Below are 25,284 nucleotides of genomic sequence, written 5' to 3' on the forward strand. Positions count from 1 at the left end.
CTATAGTTCTTAACCATTTTAGATTCAAGGCACCCCTTGGAAAATGCCAGCTCTCAGTTTTCACCCATTTTTTGACTACAGGAAAACAATGGAGTAATTCTTCTGTTGCAAAGAACTCTAAAAGATCACAGTAGGCCAGAATGATTTTATCACTATGAATTACAACTTGAAATCTCTGGATTTATCTTGTGAGTCACATTTGTACACTTAACATTTTGTGGCACCCTGTGGCATCTTTGAAAGGATCTCAAGGCACCCCAGGCTGTCACAGCAGCTTGGTTGAAAGTCACTGCTCTAAGGTGCTACCCTGCCTTTAGAAAGAACAATGATAATGAAGTCAGTATATAGACTCTTAAATGTTTCCTTTTCCAACATGATAGGGCCTAAGGAAGCAACATGAAGATTTGCATGCCAAGCCTTTAACAACAACAAAAATTTTTGTCAATTCACTTAGATTACTGAAGATGAATTCACTTTTGCTTGGTCTTCCTCTCTCTGACAGCTAAAAGTAACTTCACTTTTTTCCTCTACTATCAAACGTACAATCAGCTTCAACTTGACCAGTCTAACACCAATTTAATTGTGCAATGAAGTGAACAGAGTTCCCTTTAGCTCGCTACATCCTAAACTACATAGTAAGTAATTAAATTCAGCAGTTTTACTTTTTTCTCCATACTTCATGTATTCCTTTGGTACTGAAAGAGGAAACTGTACCAGACACTTCTTGAGTCAATAAGTACCCAATTGTCTTTCACCTGGCAGAAATGCCAGGGTTGTGTCAGTCTCCAGGACAAAAATGGGATTAATGCTACAACCTATAACCAAGGTATTATTATTTAAGATAATCATTGCAAAGTCAAAATTCCACCCATGAAATATCTGAGTTTTGACTTCTGTGATAGAGGCTGACTACCTCCTACTGTAGAAGCAGGCCACCATTTCCAGAATAACTGAAAGAAAGATCGTATGGTCCTGAGATTAAGGTTGATGTCTGAGAGTTAAATGGTCCAGGTTCATTTTGCTACCTCACCACAGAATTCCTAAGGTACAAATGAACAAATCCTCTAGCCTTTATGACTCAATTCCACATCTACAAAATGAGATATATACTTCCTTAATCCAGTGCAGTTTACGAGGATAAATAATCTAATGACTGTGAAACACTCAGATGCTGTGGTAATTGGAATCAGATAAGTATCTAAAATCAGATTACAGAAGATTTGGGCACCTAAATATAAGTGACCTGATTTCCAAGAATACTGTTCATCCCTGAATCCCACTGAAATGAAGAGGCTGCAGAAGCTCAGCACCTTTGAAAATCAGTTCATACTCCTCTGCCTAACACAGATTTAGAATCTTCAAAGCTTTGTGACCGTGAGAAAAGATAATGTAAGGATATCTTTCACTTGACTGGATGTCCCTGACAAACAATCTTTAGAACCATGAACTGTGCAGTGGGCAATATCACCTAAAACACAATTAAGGTTATCCAGTACTTTAGCAATAGGTCTAGATACTAAATCTATTACAAGTGATAATACCTGCTAGTATCAGAGAAAGGCCATAACTCCCATCAGTTTAGTTTTGTGACACTAAAAAGAAACCATAAAAAAACTGAAAGAATAAAGTCAATCAGTGCACAGCTAAGAGTTAGAGATATATGGGGCCAGAAGAAAGAAAATAAACCAGAAGATGTTGTTCAGTAAAAAATGGCTGCTGCCCTAGAAAAATGGGGGTCCTGTGTTTTAGCCTGGACCCTTGCTCCCAGTGGGAAAGAAACCTCCACACTTGTCTCAACCTACTGTATCCAATGAATATTTAACGCAAGGTGGAGTGGCTCAACTTCAAGGCAGTGGCTGAAGAGCTAACTAGTTAATCCCTAATCGTATAGACTAATAGTATGGGACCTGCCTGTGGAGTAGGATCACAAAATGTAAGCGCTAAAAATAGCAGTTATGTGGCTGTATAAACTGTCATTTGGGCATGTAAAGTGAAACAGGATTCTGCACAAAGTGCTACTGAATGTGTCTAGGCTAAAAAAAAAAAAAAAACACTTGCAGAACAGATATCAAGAGTTACTCAGTTTGCTATAGGACAATAACACTTATGGCAAATTGTTGGCGGCCTTGACCACTTTCAGGGGGCTTGGGCTAAGCTACAGAAGTTTGGCTCACAGACAGCTTCAAAGCCTGTTTCTGAGTGACCAAAGATTGAACCTTTGCAGATGTTATAACTAGCCTGGTTAGCAAAAGAAAGAAAGCATTGGCATGTCCAACTGCTAAACCTACAATGAGATCAAATTAAACACACTAGGGGCCCATCTATAGGAGACGCTAAATGCACAGTAGGCTAATTCTATGGCGCACTAGTGTGCCACGGCAAAAGCCATGCTAATGTACAGTAGTATTAGTCTACTGTGTATTAACATCACTAAAATACTGTACTTGAGAAGGGTCTAGGGCAGGGGTGGGCAAAACGCAGCCTGCCAGGCCATTCTATCCGGCCCATGGGGCTCCTAAAAAATTCAGAAAATTAATATTTATCTGTCCCTGGCTGCCTGTCATGCAGCCCTCAATGGTTTGCCAAAGCTCAGTAGGACAGAAATAATTGCTGGCCCCTGCACTGGGGGTACACACAGGAATGCAGGGATGGAGCACCACCACACATCATTCTCTGCTACTGCGCTGCCTGCCCAGCCAAACATGGGGGAAGCTCACACATGCGCATCAGCCACCACTCTGCGTTCAGCCATGCTCTACCCTACCCCTTCCCCCACCGCGTCTGTCCACCGGGGGTATGCTGATCCAAAAAGGTTGAAAATCCATGATATAGATGTACACGTATACATAGAGCTTAGCTTATTTAGCTAAGTTAGTATTTGTTGTAACAGAGACTCAAGCGGGAGCCCTGTTACTGAGATAGTTTCAGGCAAGGATGACCTGAGTATGCACCCTGCCAGGTGAAGGGGGTTACACATCAGGGGAGGGGCAGGATAATTAGCCCACCACGGCTAGTATAAATCCGGCAGCGAGGCAAACACATTTCGCCTTTGGGCACTGGAAGATGGACGAGGGACCATTGCAACCTTGGAAGGAGGAAGAAGAGAAGTCTAATCTGTGATCTAGAGGGAAGTCAGGACCTCAGGACTCTGGAAAACATGGCAGGTCAGCTACAAGCTGAAATACTCCCCTGGAAACCACAACTACTCTGGTGAGTGCGGGGAAAGATGGCGGGGCTCTGGGAAGTGGTCCAGCAGGGAACCCTGAGAGGTAGAGAGTATCTGCGAGAGGGCTCAGGTGCAGGAGCTAGACAGGGCCACCAGCTTATCAGGACAACTAAGACGCCAAAATCGGCGATTCAGATGGTGAGGGAGCAGCAGGGGCAGCTCCCAGCACAAGATGCAAAAGATGCGGGAAACGCACTCTGTCCGTAAGGCATTTAGCACCAGAGACCACAGTAATTACAAAGTGTTCCCCAGGCATCTGGCACCGAGTCTCCTTATCAGCAGCATGAAATGGCCTCGCTAACGAGGTAATAGCAAAGATATTGTTACAATACAGACTCCAGTTGTGCAAATAAAGGCTACTCTGTGACAGTTTGCTACCTGGGTGGCATTGGTGATTCCTTGTTCTGATATCATCACTGAATCTCTGTCCTTTTTCCTTTCTAAGTCATGGCAGGCAAGTCCAGAGGGCGATGAAGCTAGACTTGATCTGCTCTCACAGTTGTGTTTAATATAATCAAATTAATTAAAAATAGCCTTTTCTATATTTGTGCTGCTGCTTAGATAAGTTGTAAAAACAAAACAACCTTGTCAATGAAGTCCAAAAACCAAGGCAAAAATAAGAGAGGACAAGTGGCAAGCAACATTCCACTATGGTGGGGGAAGAAGATGAAGAATTTTCCCTTCTAAGACTGTATTTTCACAAGGGTATTAATCCTGTCTGATTGCCAATTCCCAAGAGCATAGAAATAACTGATTCCTTAGGAACAGGAAGGCATTAGGGCAGGCAGGATGGAGGGAGGGAAGAGCAAGGAGAAGAGGAGGAGCAAGGGGTAAGGAAAAACTAGTACCTCTAGCTAGTCTGCTCCCTCTCCCAGCACACCAGCTGCAGAGAGCTGGGAAAGCCCATCGCCTGCTGCTACTGCCCATGGCTTCACATGGGCTGTGCTGTCTGATGGGGCTTGCCTGTGCCTCCTCCTTCCCCGCAACACCCTATCAAAAACCACAGGGAGGAGCTCCCAAAGCAGCTGTGTCCAAGTGGGTTCTCATAAGGTCCCTGTCTCCCTGCACTGCTCCAGGCAGACAGCTGCAGGTCCTCCCCCATGGCAGGGAAGAGTAGGGCAGAGCAGCTGCCAGCAGGTGCCCTCCCCCATCCCCACTACAGCCTAGGTACGTGTTATTAGGTAACCTTTTAACCAATATAATTGGAGGAGCTTAAATGGATAATTTTAATACTATATTTAGATCCCTAATATCTAAATCACTACATTTAAAATTATTCTTCTAAATTTATTTAACTGAAAAATTCCTTTCTAAAAACTCTAATGAGAGCCAGATGTATTGCAGACAAATGCTATGCAATATCCTTCTACACAGGACTGTCAACCATGGCTCACAGCAGTCTTCTTTATATTACTATTACTTAATCTTTAAAAAAGTAAATAGTAATAGTAAAAAAAGTAAATACTGAGCATCACTTGCAAGTCAAGGAAAAAAGATATAAAGAAGACTGCCCTATTTGAAAGCTTTTCTAAGCATCTCAGCCATGAAGCTGGTCTAATTAAAGATATGACCAACAAAAATTCTTGCCTCTTGCAAGTCAAAGGAAGTAATTTTTCCACTCTGTTTCAGCACAAGAAAGACCTCACCTGGAGTATTATGTCCTGGTTTGGGAAGCACACTTCGAGAAATACAAAGATAAATTGGAAGAGCGCAGAGGAGAAAAACAGAAATGATTAGAGGTCTAGAAAGCACGATCTACAAAGAAAGGTAGGAAAAACTGGTATTATTTAGTTTAAAGAAGAGAAGACTGAAATGGATTTGATAACAGCCTTCAAATACCTGACGGGTGATTATAGAAGATGGTGATAGAGTATACTCTGTGGCCTCAGGGGCAGAGCAAGGAATAACAGTCTTAAATTACATCAAGGAAAATTTAGGCTTGAGATTAGGAAGGAATCTCTTACTATGAGGTTGATTAAGCACCGGAACAGATTATATACAGAAGTTGTGGGATCTCCATCTTTGGATGTTTTTAAGAGCAGGCTAGATAAACACCTGCCTCAGATGGTTTAGACATGGATCCTGTCTTGAGCAAAGGGTTCGACTGGATGACCTCCCAAGGTTCTTTCCAACCCTATTTTTCAGTGATTCTGTAACTAACAAGAATTTGGGTAAGTCAACTAAGTTTATTTGACATGTGACCTAAATCCTGTTTGAATACAGAATACAGAAGATAAAGCATCATCCTTTTCATTAGAGCTCTACTTACAAATGATTTAGGAAGAGGAATTAAACTGATTGTTAAATCCAGCAGATCAATAAGTTATAACCAGCTTATAACCATCCTTTATAATTATTTTTAATGGGCTAGGTTAGCACAAGCACTAAGGCACATAGCTGACAGCCTGGAAGTCGCAAGTTTGAGGCCATAGCAGAAGTACTCACAGTGCAGCCTATTAGATTCCAATGAAATCTGTGAATTCTGCTAAATACCTTAACACGAGGACATGAAAAAGGAAAGGAACTATTTCTAATAGATCCTACCAGTGTGCTTATAACAATCTGTAACACATCTACTACTTCTGTTTCTACCATACAAATAATATTAAATATTTATCAGCCCTTAGTAAGATAGTAATATAACCTTAACATGAAGTGTATTTGTAAAAGAATTGTATACTGCACATAATTTCCACTATTTGTCTGCTTCAGGATCTCCATTCAGGATACCATTTAATATGTTTAAAGTTAAATATGTTGTGCTCAAATGATTTCCTGAATTTGGATAGACTTAAGAAGACATTTAAACGATTTCTTGAATTGGAGCCTCATCTATCACTCAAATGACCTACAGATTGTGTTTTTCTAACAAGAACTTTATTCCCAAGGAACAGAAAAGTTTTTTCTCATGTGTAGATGAGCTCTATCTGATGCAAGAAGTCTAGGAGCTAATGAGAGGTAAAGTGCTGCTCGACCTGGTACTAGCAATGGGGGACGGCCTAATCAGCGACCTAACGATTAAAGGGAAGCTGGGTTACAGTGACCACAAGCTAATCACCTTCACCATCTGCCGTAAAGCTGGCAAGTCAATCAGCAATACAGAAGTCCTCGACTTCATGAAAGCTGACTTTGACAAGCTCAGAAGGCTTGTCAGTGAAGCCCTAAAGGACCACAACCCAAAGGGAAGGGGAGTTCAGGATGAGTGGTTGCTCCTCAAGGGAGCAATCCTGGATGCACAAGCAAAGTCTATCCCATCTCGGAGGAAAGGCAGCAAAAGGGCACAGCAACCCCCATTGGCTCTGCAGGGAACTAGGGGACCTCCTGCATCTAAAAAAAAAAGACCTACAAAGGAGGGAGGACTGGATCCACCTCCAAGGAGGAATATTCTGCACTGGTCCAGTCCTGCAGGGAACAAACCAGGAAAGCCAAGGCTGCAACTGAACTCCAACTAGCTGAAGTGCATCCATAGATACTTCTCAAGCAAATCCTAGGACATAATTCTCCTTTGGTGAGGCCGCAGCTGGAGTACTGTGTCCAGTTTTAGGCCCCACAATTCAAAAAGGATGGGGAGAAGCTTGAGAGAGTCCAGAGGAGAGCCACGCACATGATCAGAGGTCAGGAAAACAGACCTTACGAGGACAGGCTGAGAGCCAGGGGACTCTTCAGCCTGGAAAAGTGCAGGCTCAGGGGTGATCTGATGGCCACCTATAAGTTTATCAGGGGTGTTCACCAGGATCCAGGGGAAAGTCTGTTCACCAGAACGCCCCAAGGGATGATAAGATTGAACAGTCACAAACTCCTGCATGACCATTTCAGGCTGGACATAAGGAAGAAGTTCTTTACTGTCCGAGCCCCCAAGGTTTGGAATAGACTGCCGCCAGAGGTAGTTCAAACACCTACCTTGAATACATTCAAGAGAAATTTGGATGTCTATCTTACTGGGATCCTATGACCCCTGCTTACTTCCTGCCCTGGGACACGGTGCTCAACTCAATGATCTTCCGAGATCTCCTTCCAGCCCTAATATCTATGGAATCTATGAAAATTAACTGAAGAGTTACACTGGACAGACCCAGCCTTGCACTGCGAACTGTATTTATATATAAAGAAACTGCTTAACTACAGAAGACAAAATTCATCACAGTCATTACGTTTGATGGTGCTAGGCCATGGACAAACATACATTTGAAACACTACAAATTCCCTCCAATTTCACATGCTTCCAATTTGGAGAGCTTCAGAGCTGCAGAGATGTATGGTCTCCATTTCCAGAGCACTGCAAAATTGACACACTGGAATGCAGCAGCCAGGGGCCTCACTATAGGGTTAATCAGAGCTACAGCTTCATTCCCTCTCACCCCCAAATGAGAATGGGGGAGAACAGGGAGGACACCCAGTTAGTGCTCAGCCAGTGTGCTACCAATTCAAGACTCCAAGAGGCTTGCAAGGAATACTTCTCTCCAGCCCCATGGCTGGAAATCAGGAATCCTTGCCTCCTGGTCTCTGGAACTAGGAGTTTACAGAGACGGGAGCTTAAGAGCCTTGCAGTGATTCCTGCTTTCCAGCCTTGGGGCTGACTTTCCACCTCTGGAGATGGTCAAGGATGGCTAAGTGCACTGGAGAGCGCTATGAAATCCTGGAGAACCAAGCAACCCCCCTTCAAGAGGAAGTGCTTTAAAGACAACATTCCTCAATTTGGGGGAATCATTCTGTTAAACTTCAACTTCTTTTTAAGTACTTCTATGGCTGTGAACATCTGTACACCCACTGTTGGGAGTTCTCCAAAGGTGCGTGGAGTGTTTCTAACATTACATCTGTACAGGGCCTTATTCTGGTTCAAACATTATATCTGTACAAGGCCGTACTCTGCTCTGAATAAATCACATAGGAACTTATTTATTCTGACGGGGCTGGCAGTTGTTCAAAAGCATAAGAGAAAAACAACCGTATACACCAAGATATCCATATCATGCTCCTAAAATGGGTATGATAATCATGGCCACTTTGGGGGTTGAACAAACAAACAATTCTTCTGAGGCTTCATTAAGTGGTCAGGCCCCTGGTCCAACAGCTAAATATAGTGGTCAGAACTTCCTCCAGAAATTAGTCATAAATCCTGTATACTGAACGCCATCATGGAATGCTACACAATTGTCTCCCCCAGCACAGGACATCATATTAAAGCAGCCACATACATTATCTAGAACAAGGTCAGCTACTGGACCGATTTCTCAGCAGTCCCAAATTCAGAGCTACAGGCCCTTTATTCAGGAGGAAGTACATTTTACAATATCTATAGCCCAAAAATAAAAACAAAATCCACAGCAATATCAGCCCATGGATGTACAACTGAAATAACTGATACCTCTAACAGCAACCACCTACTCTATCCACTTACATTACAGGAGCCTGACAAATGAGCCACACACTATGATGTAATGTTTAAATCTGGGTTCTGTTGGACTGAGTAAGGTCTAGAGCAGGGGCAGGCAAAATACGGACCATGGGCTGGATCTGGCCCGCCAAGGCATTCTGTTCAGCCTGCAAGAGCTCCCTTGGCCCTACCTGGCCCAGATATGGGGGGCACCCTGGGCCATGGTGCATGCAGCCAGTCCCACTGCCTCTGGGCATGCAGTGGGGCTGGGGCAGCATAGCAGCTGGACTCCAGTTCCTGGCAGGCAGGGAGCTGCATCTGGAGTGGGCAGGGCTGCAGATCAACACTGCAGGGCAGCGATGGCATGGGGTAGGGCTCAGGGCAGAACCATGATCTGCTCCTTGCATGCCCATATTTGTAGAACCAGTGCCCATGACAGGGACATGTTGGGAGTAGATCACGGCTCTGTCCCTGGCCCCAATTCTGTGCTGTCACCACCCCTTGATCCCCACCCCTACCTGCCCATCCTGCTCCCAGATACCACTTCCCACCCACCTGCAGCACCAACCCATCTGCCCACATGGGTCCTAGCTGGTTTCCATGAAGACCCCAGTATTGCTGGGTGGTGACAGCATGAGATGAGGCCCTGGGCAGAGCCATAATTTGCTCCCCACATAACCCTGCAAGTGAAACCAGCAGCTATGACAGGAATGTGTGGGGAGGGGATTGTGGCTCTGCCCCAGGCTCTGGCCCTTTACTGTCACTGCCCCATGATCCCGATCCCAGCCTTGGCACTGGCCCTACACGCCCTGCTCCTGGATGCCACTTCCTGCCCACTCACAGCCCCATCACACCCATTCACAGCGGACACTTAAGGAATTCTGGTGAGCTATTGTTGGGGGGGAGGGCAGGGGCAGGAGGCTGACCGAGCCCATGAGAGCTCACTAAAACCCCCTAAGTGGCACTCTGGCCAAAACAATTGCCCACCCCTGATCTGGAGCAAAGGACCTTCTGACGACTGCTATTAATGTAGTGTTATACCAAGATATCACACAGAGGTGGTGTTTTACAGAGCCAGGTCCAAATCAGTTGTGGCTCTTATTATTAAATCTCAGCCAAAGCCACCCTGAGTCTGTTTCCTATTTAAAGGTCATCTAACCCCCTCCCCCCCTTGATTTTAATAGAAGCTCTAATTAAGACAATATTTAAAGTAAAATTCTGGCTCCATTCAAGTCAATGGGAATGTTGTACCAACAACAGTAGGGCCAAGATTTTACCACGGTTTTCTGAAGTGAAGAATTGCCCTTGTCCATTGAGTTGGTATTTTTGTGCATTAGGGCTTGTGATCCTGCTGTATCAAATTTACACTGGGAAGCAGAAGAAAGTTTCTAAACACCAGATCAGAGAGGTTCTGGAATGACTTTCCAGTAAGAGATACAGCAACAAAAAAAATTAGTTTTGCAATGGAGTTTGGTAAATGTGAAGGGGCTTATATAATATGCTGCCTGCAATAAAGCAGGAATGAACCTGACAGCGTAATGAATGGGTCTTTATATTCCTAAATCCCTACTGAAAATAGGATTTAGGGGCCTTTGACCTCTTTCCTGAAATCACATAATGAAGCTCTCTTCTTCCCAGAAAATTACCCTAAAATTAGATGTTTATTTAGCATTATACAAAATGAATGGTAATAGAATGTACTGAAGCAAGCAGCTTTGTAAGTATTGTGGAAGCCTGACTTGGTCAGATGTGCAAGTGCACCTCAATACCTACTTCAAGTGCCTCTCCCTGATCCTGTTCAGCCCATGAACATTGCTTCTCCTCTGCCTCAGAACTTTAGAAACTAAAACAGCCCCTGGCTCAGGTTTAACTCCAATGGCATTTTTTACACTAGTTCCCTTTTCTACAACAGAAAGTATATTATCATCTTTTATTAAGATAACAGAAATTGCTCACAGGCATGCAAAAAGCACTAAAGGGATCAAAACTCTGTCTGACTGTATTTTACTTTGTCAAGCAGCGTGAGACCACTCCTATTTTGGATGAAATGGAATGGCTTTCAGCCATCCTTATATTTAAGAGTTCTGGCTACCAAAGACTGCAAGATTCAAGCAGCAGGTCAGTAGCAGCATTTGGTTCAATACTGAGAATATCTCTCTGCATTACATATGACAGTGACTGAAAGCCACTGATGGTCATTTCTGCCCTGTGGGACATACTTTGGCCATCTCTTCCACAGTGGTTTCTTTGTATCAGTAGCAGAATTTCTATGAAGACTTCCACCCACCTAACTAAAGACCTAACAGAACAGAAAGCCCCATTTTATTATTCTGCTTTCCACTTACATAATTAAGAAACCACAATTTCTTACCTGAAAAATCCACCAATCCAGCCTGATCAGTTCCCCGATCATAACCTGTCAATCAAGCAGAATACAGCTAATAGGCAATTTACATCTTGTGACATCAGTTGGTCACTGCTAACAGCTTCCTCTCAGCTTCCCCTAAGTTACTTCCAGAGAAGAAAAAGGCAAAAGAATAATTTGACAACCACAAACTCTGCCCTTCAGGAGACATACAATGGGACAGCCCCCGGATTGGTGGATCCAAGTCACAGAAACCTAAATTTCATGTAAGAAATTAACTTCTCTGTATCTTCAGATCCACCCATCTGGACCAATAGGATCTATTCAACATATTCATCAAGGATAGGGGGGTCAGCATTTCTGGGCTGAGCCAGTGCTTAACACTTCAACCAAAGACAAAGCTGCAAAAAACCAAACCACTCAATCCCCAGGGCTGGAGGAAGAGGAAGTAACTTAGTAAAGATAGAACTACCTGGGTTCAAAACAGACATCTATGTGCCTGAGCTAGACGGTTTGAAATATCCAGCTCAAATCAATCACCCAGAACGGCGTCTTGCCAAGAGAGGAAAACCATCCCAACTCATCTCAGAGACCAGAGGGAGAGCTACAGAGTCAAAGTCACACCAACATCTAAAGAAGCATGGATCTGTGGGTAAGGAGTATGATACAAAGACATGTATGCTGTCTTTGAGAAACAGTACCCCAAAAGGACAACAATAAAAAGCACGAGGGTAAAAAAATGTATCTGAGCTTGCCAAAACACTGCATAGTACGAAACAAACCAGTCACACTAATTAAATGAGGTTAAGCTACAGAAATGAGCTAGTCCACCCTTCAGAGATCGCTATTGTGGCTTCTCTCCTCCACGAAGAATTCGTATGCATTCACATCACACCATCTTCACTCTCTGCTAATTTAACAGATACTGTATCCGATTCAGAACTTTACCAAACTCACTGCTCCAGAGAGCCGACTGCCCTAGAGGATGCCCCAGTCTCCAATCCCTGTCACAACTGCAGATCCCATGTAATTAGATTGGCGCTTACTAAAGGGCAACGTCACAAGTCACTTGAATAAATACAGATGTTGTTGCTTCCGAAAGAAGATTTCTCCATGCTAGAGCGGTCTCATTAATCAATGAGCGACTCCAAGACGGAGACCACTAGAGGTAGATACATTGTGGAAAGAAATTATGCCTGATGGCTAAATGTGCTAACTAAAACTAAATTTCTCATAACTGGGGGAGGAAAGAAGGATGGGGAACCTGAGGGAGGAAAGGCTCCAAGGCACAGCCCTTTGGAAATAGTTTTAGGGAGTAGAGAAAAACGCTGACAAACCAGAAAATCCTGAAAACCACCAGTAGTCAAGGCAAACAACCTGTGTTTAAAAAGAGAGAGACAGTGACTCCTTATATGAGGGAGACTGGAAGGAGAATGTGTTGGAAATATGAATGGATCTGGGAGGATGATGGGCTTTAGATCTGCTGAAGTGCTCACATGAACTCATTACATTTTGTAGACATGAGCACTAATGAAGTGGGTCTTGGAAACATTTATAATTCAGTTAAAACTTGTTTGAAAAGCTCCAGAACAGGGGAGCTACCAGAAATAGGAACTAAAAAATACATCTCCAGGAAGCAGAAAACATTGAGCTGAAGGGATATGTCATTAACACATATAGGAAAGCTGCATACTAAAACCAAGAACACCACTAGAGTGTAAGAGCACCACAGACAGCGGGAAAAAACATCACGAGGGAGCTCTCCAAGACGTACTACTGGCAAAATTCTTTTAAAATCTGGTAAGGAAACCTGGAGAGGAAAAACTGTCACCCTAACTGGGTTTTGCCACACAGACTGTGGATGGGTCACCCATCAATCTAGATTGGTGGATCTGATGATACAAAGCTAATGTTTTCTGTGACGTTGTATTATGTTTAATGTCAGGAACATGTAAATGTATTCCATTTACATTCACACTTTGCACAGAACTATGCCCAACTATCTAGCTTGGAAATTTAGAGAGGCCTAGTCACTAAAACTCCATGAGTTCTAGATTTTGACAGAATTTTACACTCCTCTGTCAGTTATTTTTCATTTTAGTGCTAAAAGATGCATTATAGTTACAAATCTCTCACAACACACACAGAAACAAGAAACTTATTTCTAAAAAAAGGTACTAAAGCACTGAATAAAGAGACAGAAAAATGACAGTGAAAAAGTCTGGAGATTAAGTACAGGCATAATGTGTGCATCAACCACAAATGACCACTCTACATTCAATTCTGAAATGCAGCAACCTTAGCTTATGATAGTAAGAGTCCTAGCTTATCCTCTGCTAATTTAGGAAAAAATATATGGAAGCCAAACTAGCATTTTTGAGCAGTCTACCACGTAAATGTAGTAGTGAAATTGCTTTCAAAACAACACTACATTCTAGATGAATAATTGCAGAATTGTGCCATTAGTGGAGCCTTTGGTTTTATACTCACATGTGTGGATTTTGGAAGGGAACTCCAGAAGTATTCAAAGTAAACCTTGCTGTGGACTTGAAAGGTGGGTTTGCAAAATTCAATTTCAGCGCTTTGCGTTTACCTGGGAAGCAATGAACACAAAGAAAATATTTCGTGAACAACAGAATATCCTGATCTGACAGCATCTGGGATTAGCTGAAAGGTAGAGAAGGGAATATAAGAAAGGGGAAATGTGTTTTACATTAGCATTAACCACACAACTGCAGTGAAAAGAGGAGTGGGTATAGTCAGGGCTGTTGGTAAATGAGAAGGTATAACAGGGGATGCATTACCCTACACGTTCTGTTGTTCCTTGAAGCACCTACTACCTGCCACTGTCAGGGAAAGAATACTAAATTAGCTCCACTTTTCGTTTAACCGAAAATAACAGTTTGTAAAACTAAACGGGGCATCATAATCCTCAACAACCATATTTTCTCATGTACAACATGCACCCTTTTTCATTTAATGTTATGCACTATAGAAGGCATCAGAACTGGTCAGCACACTATGGCCCTTGACATGTTACAGTTAAGATGGGATAAACGGGTTAATCATGCCCAGCCACACATTCAATTTAAGGCATGATAATACAGTAAATGCACCACAAAATTATTCCACATGCAGTATATAGTGTATAACAACTTTGTGGCTCATTCATATCATGCCTGAAACTGAACATCTGGCCAGGTGGGGCTGGCCCATGAGAGATCCTGACCCTCAGCTGAGAATCCAGCATGGGGCTGCCCCAAGGTCTGAAACACAGGTATCCCCTATGCAGGTGGGCTGAGGGCAGAATCATTTCCTAAAACCCAGACCCCCACCTGAGCATGGAGGCAGATGGGGAGCACAGTAAGCTCACATCAGGGAAAGTCTCACCAATCTTGGGCTCACTGCACCCCAGGATGCACGTGCAGGTGGGCTGCACACATGGTTTCTGATATTCTCAGTGCCTGGAAACTGTGAGATCAAGGAGTCACTCTCTGATTTTGAAGTCCACATGCATAAAACTGCCTAACTGCACACACAATTTTTAAAGGTCCCAGCACAATGGGACATCAGGTTAGGGGAAATGCTTTCCAACCCCAGGGTCCCTGTGCTCTGTGTGCCATGTGCTGCCAGATCCCTGTGTCTAAGGTCCCTGTGTCTAAGGATGAGTAAACACCACTTCTGACCCTCAGCCGGGGCCAGAGACCAGACTGGGGCCAGCTCCAGACCTCAATTGAGTCCTCAACCCCAAAATAACAATTAGCTGATTACTGGCAACTTGCTGGGGAGGGAGGCGCTGGGTCATGATCCTGGGTCTCTTTGGCATCAGCAAATCAGGCATGATTGGGATCTAATCCCCAACCTCAAAATTGCACATCCTGCTGTGGCATGGCAGGAGGTCCAATTGTTTGCCATCTGACAGATCCAGGGAAAGAATTCTACCTGATCAACATATCAAAGAGTTACTCAACACAGCTCATGGACCCAGAGGGACAGCCTTCCATCTTCAGCTCCTTCTGTGCAAAAATAAACTTTATTTCCTACCTATGGGGACTTTTCACCATCTTGTACTACCCAGACTTTTCCCACAGCCTGACGAAGGGACTTTGATCCTGAAAGCTTGCAGAAAAGGACAAATTTTCTTGCCATTTTCCAGTTGGTCTAATAAAAGGGTAGATCCTATTGCATTTTAAACTGAATGCCTGTCAGTGGCCTATGTCCCAGTAGAACAGCTAGGCAGAAGCTTTCAGTGCCAGAGTACAGGTTAGTGATAAAACATCAGACCTAAGACAACACAAAAGAGGAACCTGAGGAGTTCCTCCATATACTTCCAAAGCACTGAAGGGGTGGATGCTCAAGAACCAAGTGCTGTTACTAGTATGCTTCCAAGCTTTAGGAGGATTTTCACAAGGCTACAAATTCTTGGAGCCAGAGGGATAAGGGAAATTTGACAAGCACCTCCTTACATCTCCCCCAGGGAACTGTCTTTGGGTTTTCACTCACTACAGAAAGATCCTTCTCTGGTACAGACATCAAGGAGGTTCTCTCAAAAGGAATCTTGTGCCCTTGAGGGTCTTCATCTAGCTGAGTCCAGTGCTCCAAATCAGATGCTGACCTCAAAAATGTACCCAGAAGATAAACCTAGGGTGCCTGCACACATCCCAGGGTTTAATCCTCATGAAATTAAATAGGTTTGTAACATTTAAACTTGTTTATTTTGGAGTGTTGTATCAGTGTTTGCACGCATTAGGTTTTTGAACAAATTAAGACTGGTCCCCAGCCAGCGCCGCAGGAGAATGAGATGGTCCCACGCTGCCCGCCTGGCCAGGGCCCCCCACCCCGTGCCCTGCCAAACAGCTGTGAGAGCAGGGAGCTGGCACACAGCACAAGAAAAAAGAGAGAAAAAAAAGCAGAAGCAATTCAAAAGCAGTAGCAATTTGAAGGGGTGAACTGCAAAAAAGTTGCAGCACCATCTGGTGGACAAAGGCTTATTAAACGTCTTTGAGTGCCTTTGTGTTTGCACACAATGAATCCTTGGATGCAACGCTTTAATTCGTGACGAGCCAAACTAAACTACGTCTGAGAAGTTTTAGTTTAATGCACCAGAAAGATTTTTAAAGTGCCCAGAAAGCCTGCTTGTGCAAACAGTCATGCCACGGCAGTGCAAGAAAGGGCAAAAAAGTGACGTGTACAAATGCCCCTGGAGTTCAGCTTCATAGGCCTTCTAGGCCCAGGAAGTGACCAATTTACAAATTTGCACATTTTCCTGGAGATGCAAGTTCTTCCTAGATACCTAGCATGTCAATTCATCATAGGCATAGCCATGGCACAGAAAAGACATTTTGAAATCAGGCAACCTAGAAAAAGCCACGCCAACTTTCAAGTGAGCCCCATTGGAGTGCAGAGGGGAAAAAAAGGAGCCTTACACAATTAGAGAAGCCATGTGACACTGGCCAAGGGAGCCCTGGGTCTCACTGAGAAACTGACAGACAACAGAACAAAAAAGGAGAAGAGTAATAAGCTAAAATTGGTTTTAAAATATTTTTTTCCATACACATTTCCCAAAGACTTCTAAAATAAATGTGAGACCAATTATCACAGCATATTATTAACACTGAGAATTTAGCAGTACTCTTAGGAAAATTAGAAACCTACCTGTATAACAAGGAAATTCAGTTACAATAGTTAACATTAACTTTTGGAAGAGATATACATCTTTCTCCTAAACTAACTTTCTGCTACTCAATAGGGCTAGGATGAGAACTTGATGAGGACACGCTACCTGTATCTGCTTGGTGGGGAAGTTGTTACACTTTTCTTTGAAGCATTTGTAATGGGCCACTCCTGAAGACAAGATCCAATCCAGCAACTGTGTATGTTCACATACTACTCCATCAGTGGAGTGAACTACGATTTAACAATAGTGTCATTTTTGGTGTAACCTGCCAAAAAGATATTCTCAATCTTACGCCACTGACTTTGCAATTATAAAACCTCTTTTGGTTTAATCCTAATAATTTCTCTCTTGTTAAACATAACAGAGACAACAGCTTCAGTTCTCACTACAGAAGCTCTAGGGACTTAAAATGCTTAATGACCCTGTAGGCAGACAAGATCCTTTAGGTAAATTTGATATTTTTTTTAAAGGTCACCAAACATTTTAAGACTTCCCTTATTTATGATCTTCAGGTTCTGCCCCTTCCATTGTGTGTGAGCATACCTGGGTGTTGATAGGTACTTAGCAGGTACTTTCTGATAGTGAAGCCTTTGTCCATTTTCCTGTAAATGGTGCCTAAAATCTGTTTTTAAACTATTACCTATGCTATCATACTTTTTATAACCTTGTAATTTAACAGAAAAGTATCAGAAAGACCTACAATGCTGCAAGTCTTGCTTCAGAAAAATCCTGACCAGTGCTTTCTTCAGTTTTACCCTTCCTATTTCAGGGTACTAGATTATAACAACATAACTGTAACATCTTAATTTCTATCTATAATAATTGTACATCTGAACATAACGTTTGTCTTTGAAAGACATCATCATATACAGAAGATGCACAAGAAAGTACTAACATCTATCACACAAAATCTTCTCTTCTCAGCAGTAATTCCTACAATTTCAGTTACTTATCTTGACGTTAAGATTCCTCCCACTTCACTCATATCTTAGACTTTTCCTTCATATACTTCACTTACATTTCATTCTACTCATCTCTATTTTGATAATTTCCCAACACTTGCCAGGATTTTTTTTAATGATCTTTCATTAGCTCTGAATTTTCTGGGAATTTGAGTAGTGTAGGAACTTAATCTGCAATACTTCTAGCCATCATCCAGAAGGAGAATCAAATGGATTACTACAACACCTTAGGTGCCAGGACAAAGAACGTGACAAAAAAAGCAAAATATATCCTGAGGAATGCCACAGGATGGAGAAGACTAAAGGTATAGATTAGAGGTTTCCAATCCCCAGGCTGCAGCCGGGTACTGGGCCACAGTGGCGATATGTAGGGGTGCACGTGCACAACCTGAGCGTGCTGGTGCACCCCCTGACAGCCAGCAGTCACCACTTCGGTGATGACGGGGGGCTGGCAGGAGCACCGGAGCCCCCCCTGCAAGCGCCGGCCAGGGAGTGGGGGTGCCAGGAGAAGCACTGCTGGCACTTCCAGGAGCACCACTGGCACTTCCAGGTGCCCTGGTCGTGCTTCCCAGTGAACACCCACTTTGGTGTGGGGCAATTTGTGCCACTTGGGGCAAACTGATCCTGCCCAGTTCCTCCTAGATCTGCAGCTAGGGGAAGCTAGAGGCTGGGGCCAGCACTTGTGCTGGTATAAAAATCTGCCCTGGCAAGCAGAGCAGAAGCTTCAGAGGCTCAGCCAGTTGGTATCTGGGGACACTAGCCCCTTGTGCCAGCTAGACTGCTGAACCAGCTCTAAACTAGAGGTGCCCTTGTACCCTCTACCCACTGCAGGAGTCTGGCAGTAGGGGCTGCTGCCTGGCTGTGATCTACTGCCACCTGCAACCGCATCTGCCCCCTTGGACCTGCAGCCCCATGGCTGCATGCCTGCCAGACCCAGATGGGGACCACACATCTACTTGGGCTGTGGTATGGGCACTGAAGCAGAGCCTCCTGCACTTCTGGACCAGCTGCTAGTGAGCCATGTCTGCACAGTTGGCCTTTGTATGGAAGTGCTGTCATGTCTTCTGGTGCCCCCACTCTGCCATTTAGGCAGCTATTGCCCAGAAGATAGGCTCATTGCAGTAGCCCACTTTGAACTGTCAAAGCATGTCCTGGCCCCAAATGGCCAAGTCAGCCACCTTTTCTGCCCTCCAACAAGGTCCCCAATGCTGGCTCATGGCAGGTTCCTCTGCCTGAGTCTCGCAACTTATCTCACCAGCACAGATCCTGGTGTTCAATGTTTAAAAATGGCAAATACTCTGATAAAAAGAACCCAAATTCTCCCATTAAAATGCTGAAAATCCATGTTCTTCTGCAATTAAAATGAAATGCCACTATATATAGAGAGATCAGTTGGGCAATGTTTTATTCATATATTTACATTTTTCATACAATTTGGAAATCTATCAGTGCTTCTATCATCATAATAAAATTAATTCTAAATATCTATATACTTTTGCACTTGATTTTGGCCATGTCCCTGCCCCTCACTCCCAACTCACAGCCCCACCAGTGCCCCTCACTCCTGACCCATGGCTCCTGCCTGCCCCCACTAGTTCCCTCCCAACAGCAGCTCCATCCCAGCACCAGGACATGAGTCCAGCTGCAGCTGTCCCACCTACTGCTTTGTGGCTCTGAGCAGTGCCAGTCCTTATTGTTCTGCTCCCTGTGTCTGTGCCCAGGCCCCAGTAATCCCTATGCCATTCCTGGGAAGCCCTCACCTTAGGCTCAGGGACTGGGCTGGGCAAGCCCCTTCCCTTCCAGGCTGGCCTCCCCCTGCAGAGGCTGCTTTAGGGGGACAAAGGAACTCCAAGCCCGGCTTTGGCAGCCTGTCCTACCTGAAGTACTCCCCTATCCCCGACTCCCATTTCTCTCTCTCACACAACTGCTGCTGCCATCTCCACCCCTCCCCTAGCCCATCACATACCCAAGTGGTTCCTCAAACCAGGAGTCCCTCCTCATCCAGGCTGGGGCCATATGTCTGAGCAGGGCTTCAGTGTGGCATTTGTCCATGTAGCTGGGGCTCCTGCCAGCAGGTCCCGTCCCATCCCGTTTGGCAGGTGGGCATACAGGGTGTGAGATTTGTGGGGAGACGTGAGGTTTGGAGGGGAGGCATGCAAGGAGGGGACGTATGGGGTTTGTGGGGATTGTGGGTGGGTGTAGGGTGTGTGGGGCGTATGGGGTTTGTGGCAGGGTATATGAGTGTGGAGTTTGTGGGAGTAGTTGAGGGGTGTGGAGTTTGTGGATGAATTGTGGGGGGGGGGTTGTGGACATGAGGGACTATGTGGGCAACTGTGGGGATGGGGAGGACTGCTCAGGAGGGGTGGGTCTGCTGCATGACTCCCCACATGGCGTACAGCCCCCCCCACCCCCCAGCAGCAACAATCGTTGGGGTGCTTATAGCCCATTACTGTCAGAGCCCCCCTGCAGCCTGGCCCTAGCCACCTGGAACCCAGCACCATTTGTGTCACATGGAACCAGCTCAAGCCGTCCCACTGGCGTGCACCCTTGGGCACTGGGCTGCTCTTGCTGTCACCCAGGGTTCTGCCACCACACACAGAAGCTGTGCACCCTTGGGCCCGGCTTGGTCCTGCCTGCATGCAGCTGGTCTGACCCAACAGCGCACAGGGCACATGGAGGCAGGACCTGGTCTAGCCCAAGGGTGCGCAACTTCTGCCTGTGGTGCCAGGGCCCCCGGGTGACAACAAAATCAGCCCAGTTCTGACCAAGGGCACGTGCCAGCAGGCTGGCCCAGGATGGCTCCATGTGGCACAGGTAGTACCGGGTCCCAGGAGGCCAGGGCTACACCATGCTGCAGGGGGGTCTGCCAGTAGTGGGCTACAAACGCCCTGATGGATACCGCTGCTGCAGTGTGGGGGGCTATGCACCATGTGGGGGGCAGAAAGGGACCCACCCCTCCCAAACAGTCCTCACAACCCCCACAGCTCCCTTCCATCCAGTCCCACCCAACCCCACTTACCTGAGACAAAGCCTGGGTTCAAGCCACTGCTGCAGCCTTGCCCTGCTCCTATTTGCCCCAGCATACTGAGGCAGCATGCTGGAGCAGCAGGGGAAGAAGGCAGGCAGGGAGACACTCTGGCTGGATGCCAGAGCATCTCTTTACAGGACCCAGCCTCTGGTTGCTTCAGGGCATGCTCCAGAAGTGTGTCCTGTGCTGCTTTTTTCCAATGTGTTTTTTTTTTGTTTTTTTTAAAATACTGGGATTTCCCAGGATCAAAATTAGAGTCCATGCTGCAAATATGCAGCACAGGGAACATTTTTCGTTCCCAGTGTGCCTCTTGTAGCATCTCAAACTGCATTGAGAAGCTGCAACAGGCACATGCTTGCTCATCTGGATGTGCCATCTGAGTTTATCTTGTGAATCATGTTGGTATGTCTAACAATGCTCACATGGCAACCTTGAAAGGTTCTCAGAGCACCCTGGTTCACAATCACAGGTACAGACAGACAAATCAGTCTGAGTGTTTTAAGGACAGAATCCTATTTCACTTTGCACATCTAAATGCAGCCACATAACTGCAGTTTTTAAGCACTTACAGTTTGGGATTCTTTTTCACCCTGAAGCATAATAGCACCACTCTTAGTGTAAACCTGCTGGAAATAAAATGAAGAAAAAGGTCACCCCATATTTTAGGGATGGTTACGGCACTTTCCTAGGGAGTAGGAGACGTACATTTTAGGCCTTCCTCACATCAAAGGGGTTTAAACCTACATTTCCTGCTTTCTAGCCAACTACCAGGCCACAGGCTAAGCATTATTCAGGGGGCCTTTCAGTCCTCCTCTTGAAGCTGATCCACTGTATCCTGTATTTAATATTAATTGCATGAAGTGGACAGATAGCAATGGGGAAATTTTGGCCCCAGGGTCCAAGCTAGAACACAAGGCTTTCTCCCATCCAGAACATCTCAATAAACCACACACCCTCCAGCTTTCCCTCTTCCTTCCTGTCCCCATATTTTCTCACTGTTGGCTGCTCAGTCACCTAACTTCAGAAAGACAGTACTGGATAATGTCTAACCTGTGGTTTGTGGTTTAAAGCACTTTATTAAGAAGCAGGAGATTGAGGTTCAAACCCATTCTGAGTAGGGGGGGCAACTCTTTCTTGCTGAGTAAGTGGTCTCATGACTAAACCAGGGCTGTGCAACTGGTGGGTTGAACTGGGCTAAACCAAAGTGCTTCATCCCTTCCACCCCCACAACTCTCTTCTGGGTGTTGTTTCCCCCATTGCTTGGGCAGCTGCTGCTTCCCCTTTGAGATTCCCTTCCCTCCTCCAGCGTGTGCTTCCTGTCCCTGCCCCCCAGTGCCATGCCTCCATATCCATGGGGCCTGGGGGATCCAGGTGGCCCCATGAGGCAAGGGAAGAGCTCCCACAGCAACAGGAAGTCCAGGTGCAGAGTGTGGGGTGGGCGTAGCCCTGGTCAAAGGATAGGGGGCACACAGCAGGGGAAGCACAGGGAAGACCATGCAGCAAGGGTGGGGGTGAGGGAAGTCCACGTACTGCACAGCCCCCGGGGTCTGTGGTTCATGTGGATGCACACCCCAACAGCTGAGAAGTTGGACAGCCCTGAGTTAAACCATGAGAGGGCCTGCTTCATCCCCTCTTCCTCCACCTGCTACAGCCTTTTGCCTGGTTACAATTCTGGGACTTAGGCAGCCTTGAAACATATGTCACTGTATACCTGTCCTTTCACAGCATAGCCCTTCCTGAGCATGCTCAGTGGGAACTTTCAGGCGTGCATGCCCAGAACTGAATCACAAACTGTGTAATTGCTAAAAGCCACTGGTACATGTCTGCATGCTTGCCTGTTAGGCACAGCGAGTGAAACAGCATTCTGCCCTAGGTCTCATCAAAGCGCTATAAAAACTGACAGATGACAAGTTCTAAAGACACATTAAACCACTCTAGATGTGCATGCCGCTTTAGACCTGTTTAAACTTCCTGGGACATGTCAAAACCACACCAAGAAAATCTAGTACTATTTTGAGCCAGTTCTCTTTGAACCAGTTCAATGCTTTGTGTAGACACAGAGCATTACATATCTAGTGTCTGGCTTCACTTCTCTGGATCCTTGGTGGGACCCCAGTCTCCTCTGAGGTGAAAAGGGGTGGGTAGACAGGTTTTGGGGGGAGGAGGGTTGTAGCCCCATTTGTGATGGGTGGGTAGATGGCTGTGCCCAACAGTAAATACCTGTTTATTTGAGGGGTGGGGGGGAAGGACAACAGTGCACTTGCACATGGGGCATTTATTAACTGTTAATTGTTCCTTACCCTCCCCTTCTGCACTCTTACAGCAGCCCTGCACACATCTCTATGCAATTGCTGGTGATGCAAGGTACCTGCGTGATTGGAAAAGCCAGGAAAGTTCTGGGAGAGGGCAGGAGAGGACCAGAGCACCTAGACCCTCGGGACAGCAAGCAGGGGTCCACACATACCTCACAACCCCACCACTGCAACCTCCTTCCCCAATACAGCATTGCAAGGTCTTAAATATGAAATTATCAAAATGGGAGCTCAAAATTATTGCATTTACTGAAAAACTATCCTAAAATGAAAACATATGCAAATAAGTTTTCTTCTTTATTACTTCATATTGCTCACTGTAAGATGCCAGTGAGTGAGTGAGAACTGGTCATCAAAATTGAAGCATTTCTTTATTTCAAGGCAAACAATGATAAGGAAGCGCTTCCAGCAAACCCAGAAGTCAGTTAAGACTCCCTGAGAGTGACTGGTTTTGCATCCACTGCGTCAATCAGCTGCCTCAAAAATTATCATACATTATGAACACTTTTACAATTCTTTATTGTATATTGTACAAGGGTTGAAACTATAGTACAAATACAAGAATTATTATATACCTGGCAACACTGTCCCAATACAAGTTTCCTCCTGCTCTAGAGGAATCCTGGGAAAACTCTCGACACTGATCCCTGAAAAGCAGAATCTTTCCCCTCCTCCCATTCTGAAAACAGCGCAGGCTTTCGGGGAGGAGGGGCCATTGCTAGGAGAAACAGGTTGCAGGCTGGAAGCCAGCAAGCAGCTAGATTCCCCTCCCCGCTGGAACCAGCAATGAACTTGTGTTTGATCTGGAGGATCATTGCAACTCAGAACACTTCCTGCAAAGCACTGTCAGCTACAGCTGGGAGCTGCACTTCTGTCTGCACTCCAAAAGAGTATTTCCTACATATACAGTGCCTCAACTTCATGAGGAAACACTGCTCAGAACCAATTTAAGGGACGAATGGCATCACCAAAATTCTCTCATTGGGGTTATCTTGGAGGTTTCCCACTTCAAATATTTATTCAAATCCACCCTTGTGATATTTAACAAATGAACAGGCCTAATGTATACTGCTACCGACTTTAGTTAATGTAATTTCTCTACTGTTTACAAATCCAATACCAAGACTTGCAACTGCAAAACTATCTCAAAAATTATCACAGAAAGAGCCATTTGATGCAAGTTTAGCATTTTAAAAACAATGCTGCTAACATAATTCATGTAACTCCAGACACCATTATCTATAACCCTAACCATGTGTCCAAGACCTAGAAAACATCGTCTGAGGATTGCGCTGCACTGCAGGAAGAAAAATGTGGCGAAAAAAGATTCTTCATATTTCTTCGCAAAAAGGCTAACATATAAGCACACTGGCTGAGTGACTTTATATTTGGAGATTACAAGAACTGAGCTTAGCCACTTGCAAATGAATATACTGAGTTCAAACCAAATTTAAAACCAGGATCACCATACTTTTTAGCATGAGCGACTGGTGCCTCCTTAGTTTGGTGGGGGGGGGAGGGGGCCAGCAGTGGGGCATGACCAGGAGGAGGGGTCCCCCAGAGGCCAGCCAAGTGACCGGGGAAGGGGGGTGTCCCCCAGCAGCCGGTCACTGAGCATGCTGGCACCATGGCTGCAGTGGAAGTGCCAGCATTTCTGCATGCGGCACAGCGGCAGCAGAAATGCCAACACTTCGGCTGCCAACATGCTGCTGGCAGAGCTAATTTCAGGAGGGGGGCACTAGTGTTCTCCATGCCCCCTTACAAGCTGGAGTGCTCGCTGTCAGGGGGGGCATGTGCCCCCCCTTCCCCTCCCTATGTGTCACCTATGCTTTTCAGATTTGTTTTATGGCTAGAGAAAATTGTAAGTATTGAGGCAGAACATAGTACTGTGCCTCATTATGCTGTGCACTGCACTATAACAGAAAGAGACAGCTACTGCCTAGAACAGCTTCTTCAGTGTTAAAGCTTTATTGGAAAAAAGTATTTAATTTTAATTTTTTATCTTTTAGTTCTACTTAATTTTGAGATAGTTATAGTTTTATAGTTTCTAGGGTCAGAAGGGACCTGAGTAGATCATCTAGTCCGACCCCCCGCTATGGCAGGAAACAATACTGGGGTCAAACAACCCCAGCAAGATGTTCATCTAACCTCTCTTAAAAACCCCCAGGGTAGGAGCCAGGACCACCTCTCTTGGAAGTTGGTTCCAGATCCTAGCCCCCCTGACCATAAAGTAGTGCTTCCTGATATCTAGCCTAAACCTTCCCTCTGCCAGCTTGTGACCGTTATTCCTGGTCACTCCTGGCATTGCACAGGGGAACAGTGACTCCCCCAGTGCCTGCT

At 45.2% G+C, this 25,284-nt stretch overlaps 1 protein-coding gene across 1 annotated transcript in view; it reads right to left on the reverse strand.

Moving 5' to 3' along the window:
- Nucleotides 1-25,284, reverse strand: part of MAP2K4 (mitogen-activated protein kinase kinase 4) — a 152,556-nt gene that overhangs the window by 91,592 nt on the left and 35,680 nt on the right. Inside the window, exon 3 of the mRNA XM_019536189.1 lies at nt 13,456-13,558. Within this exon, the coding sequence (XP_019391734.1) occupies nt 13,456-13,558 (103 nt within the window). The remainder of the gene's footprint in view (nt 1-13,455; nt 13,559-25,284) is intronic.

Source organism: Crocodylus porosus, unplaced genomic scaffold (assembly GCF_001723895.1).
Source record: "Crocodylus porosus isolate Cpor-Errol unplaced genomic scaffold, CroPor_comp1, whole genome shotgun sequence".
Taxonomy (NCBI): domain Eukaryota; kingdom Metazoa; phylum Chordata; order Crocodylia; family Crocodylidae; genus Crocodylus; species Crocodylus porosus.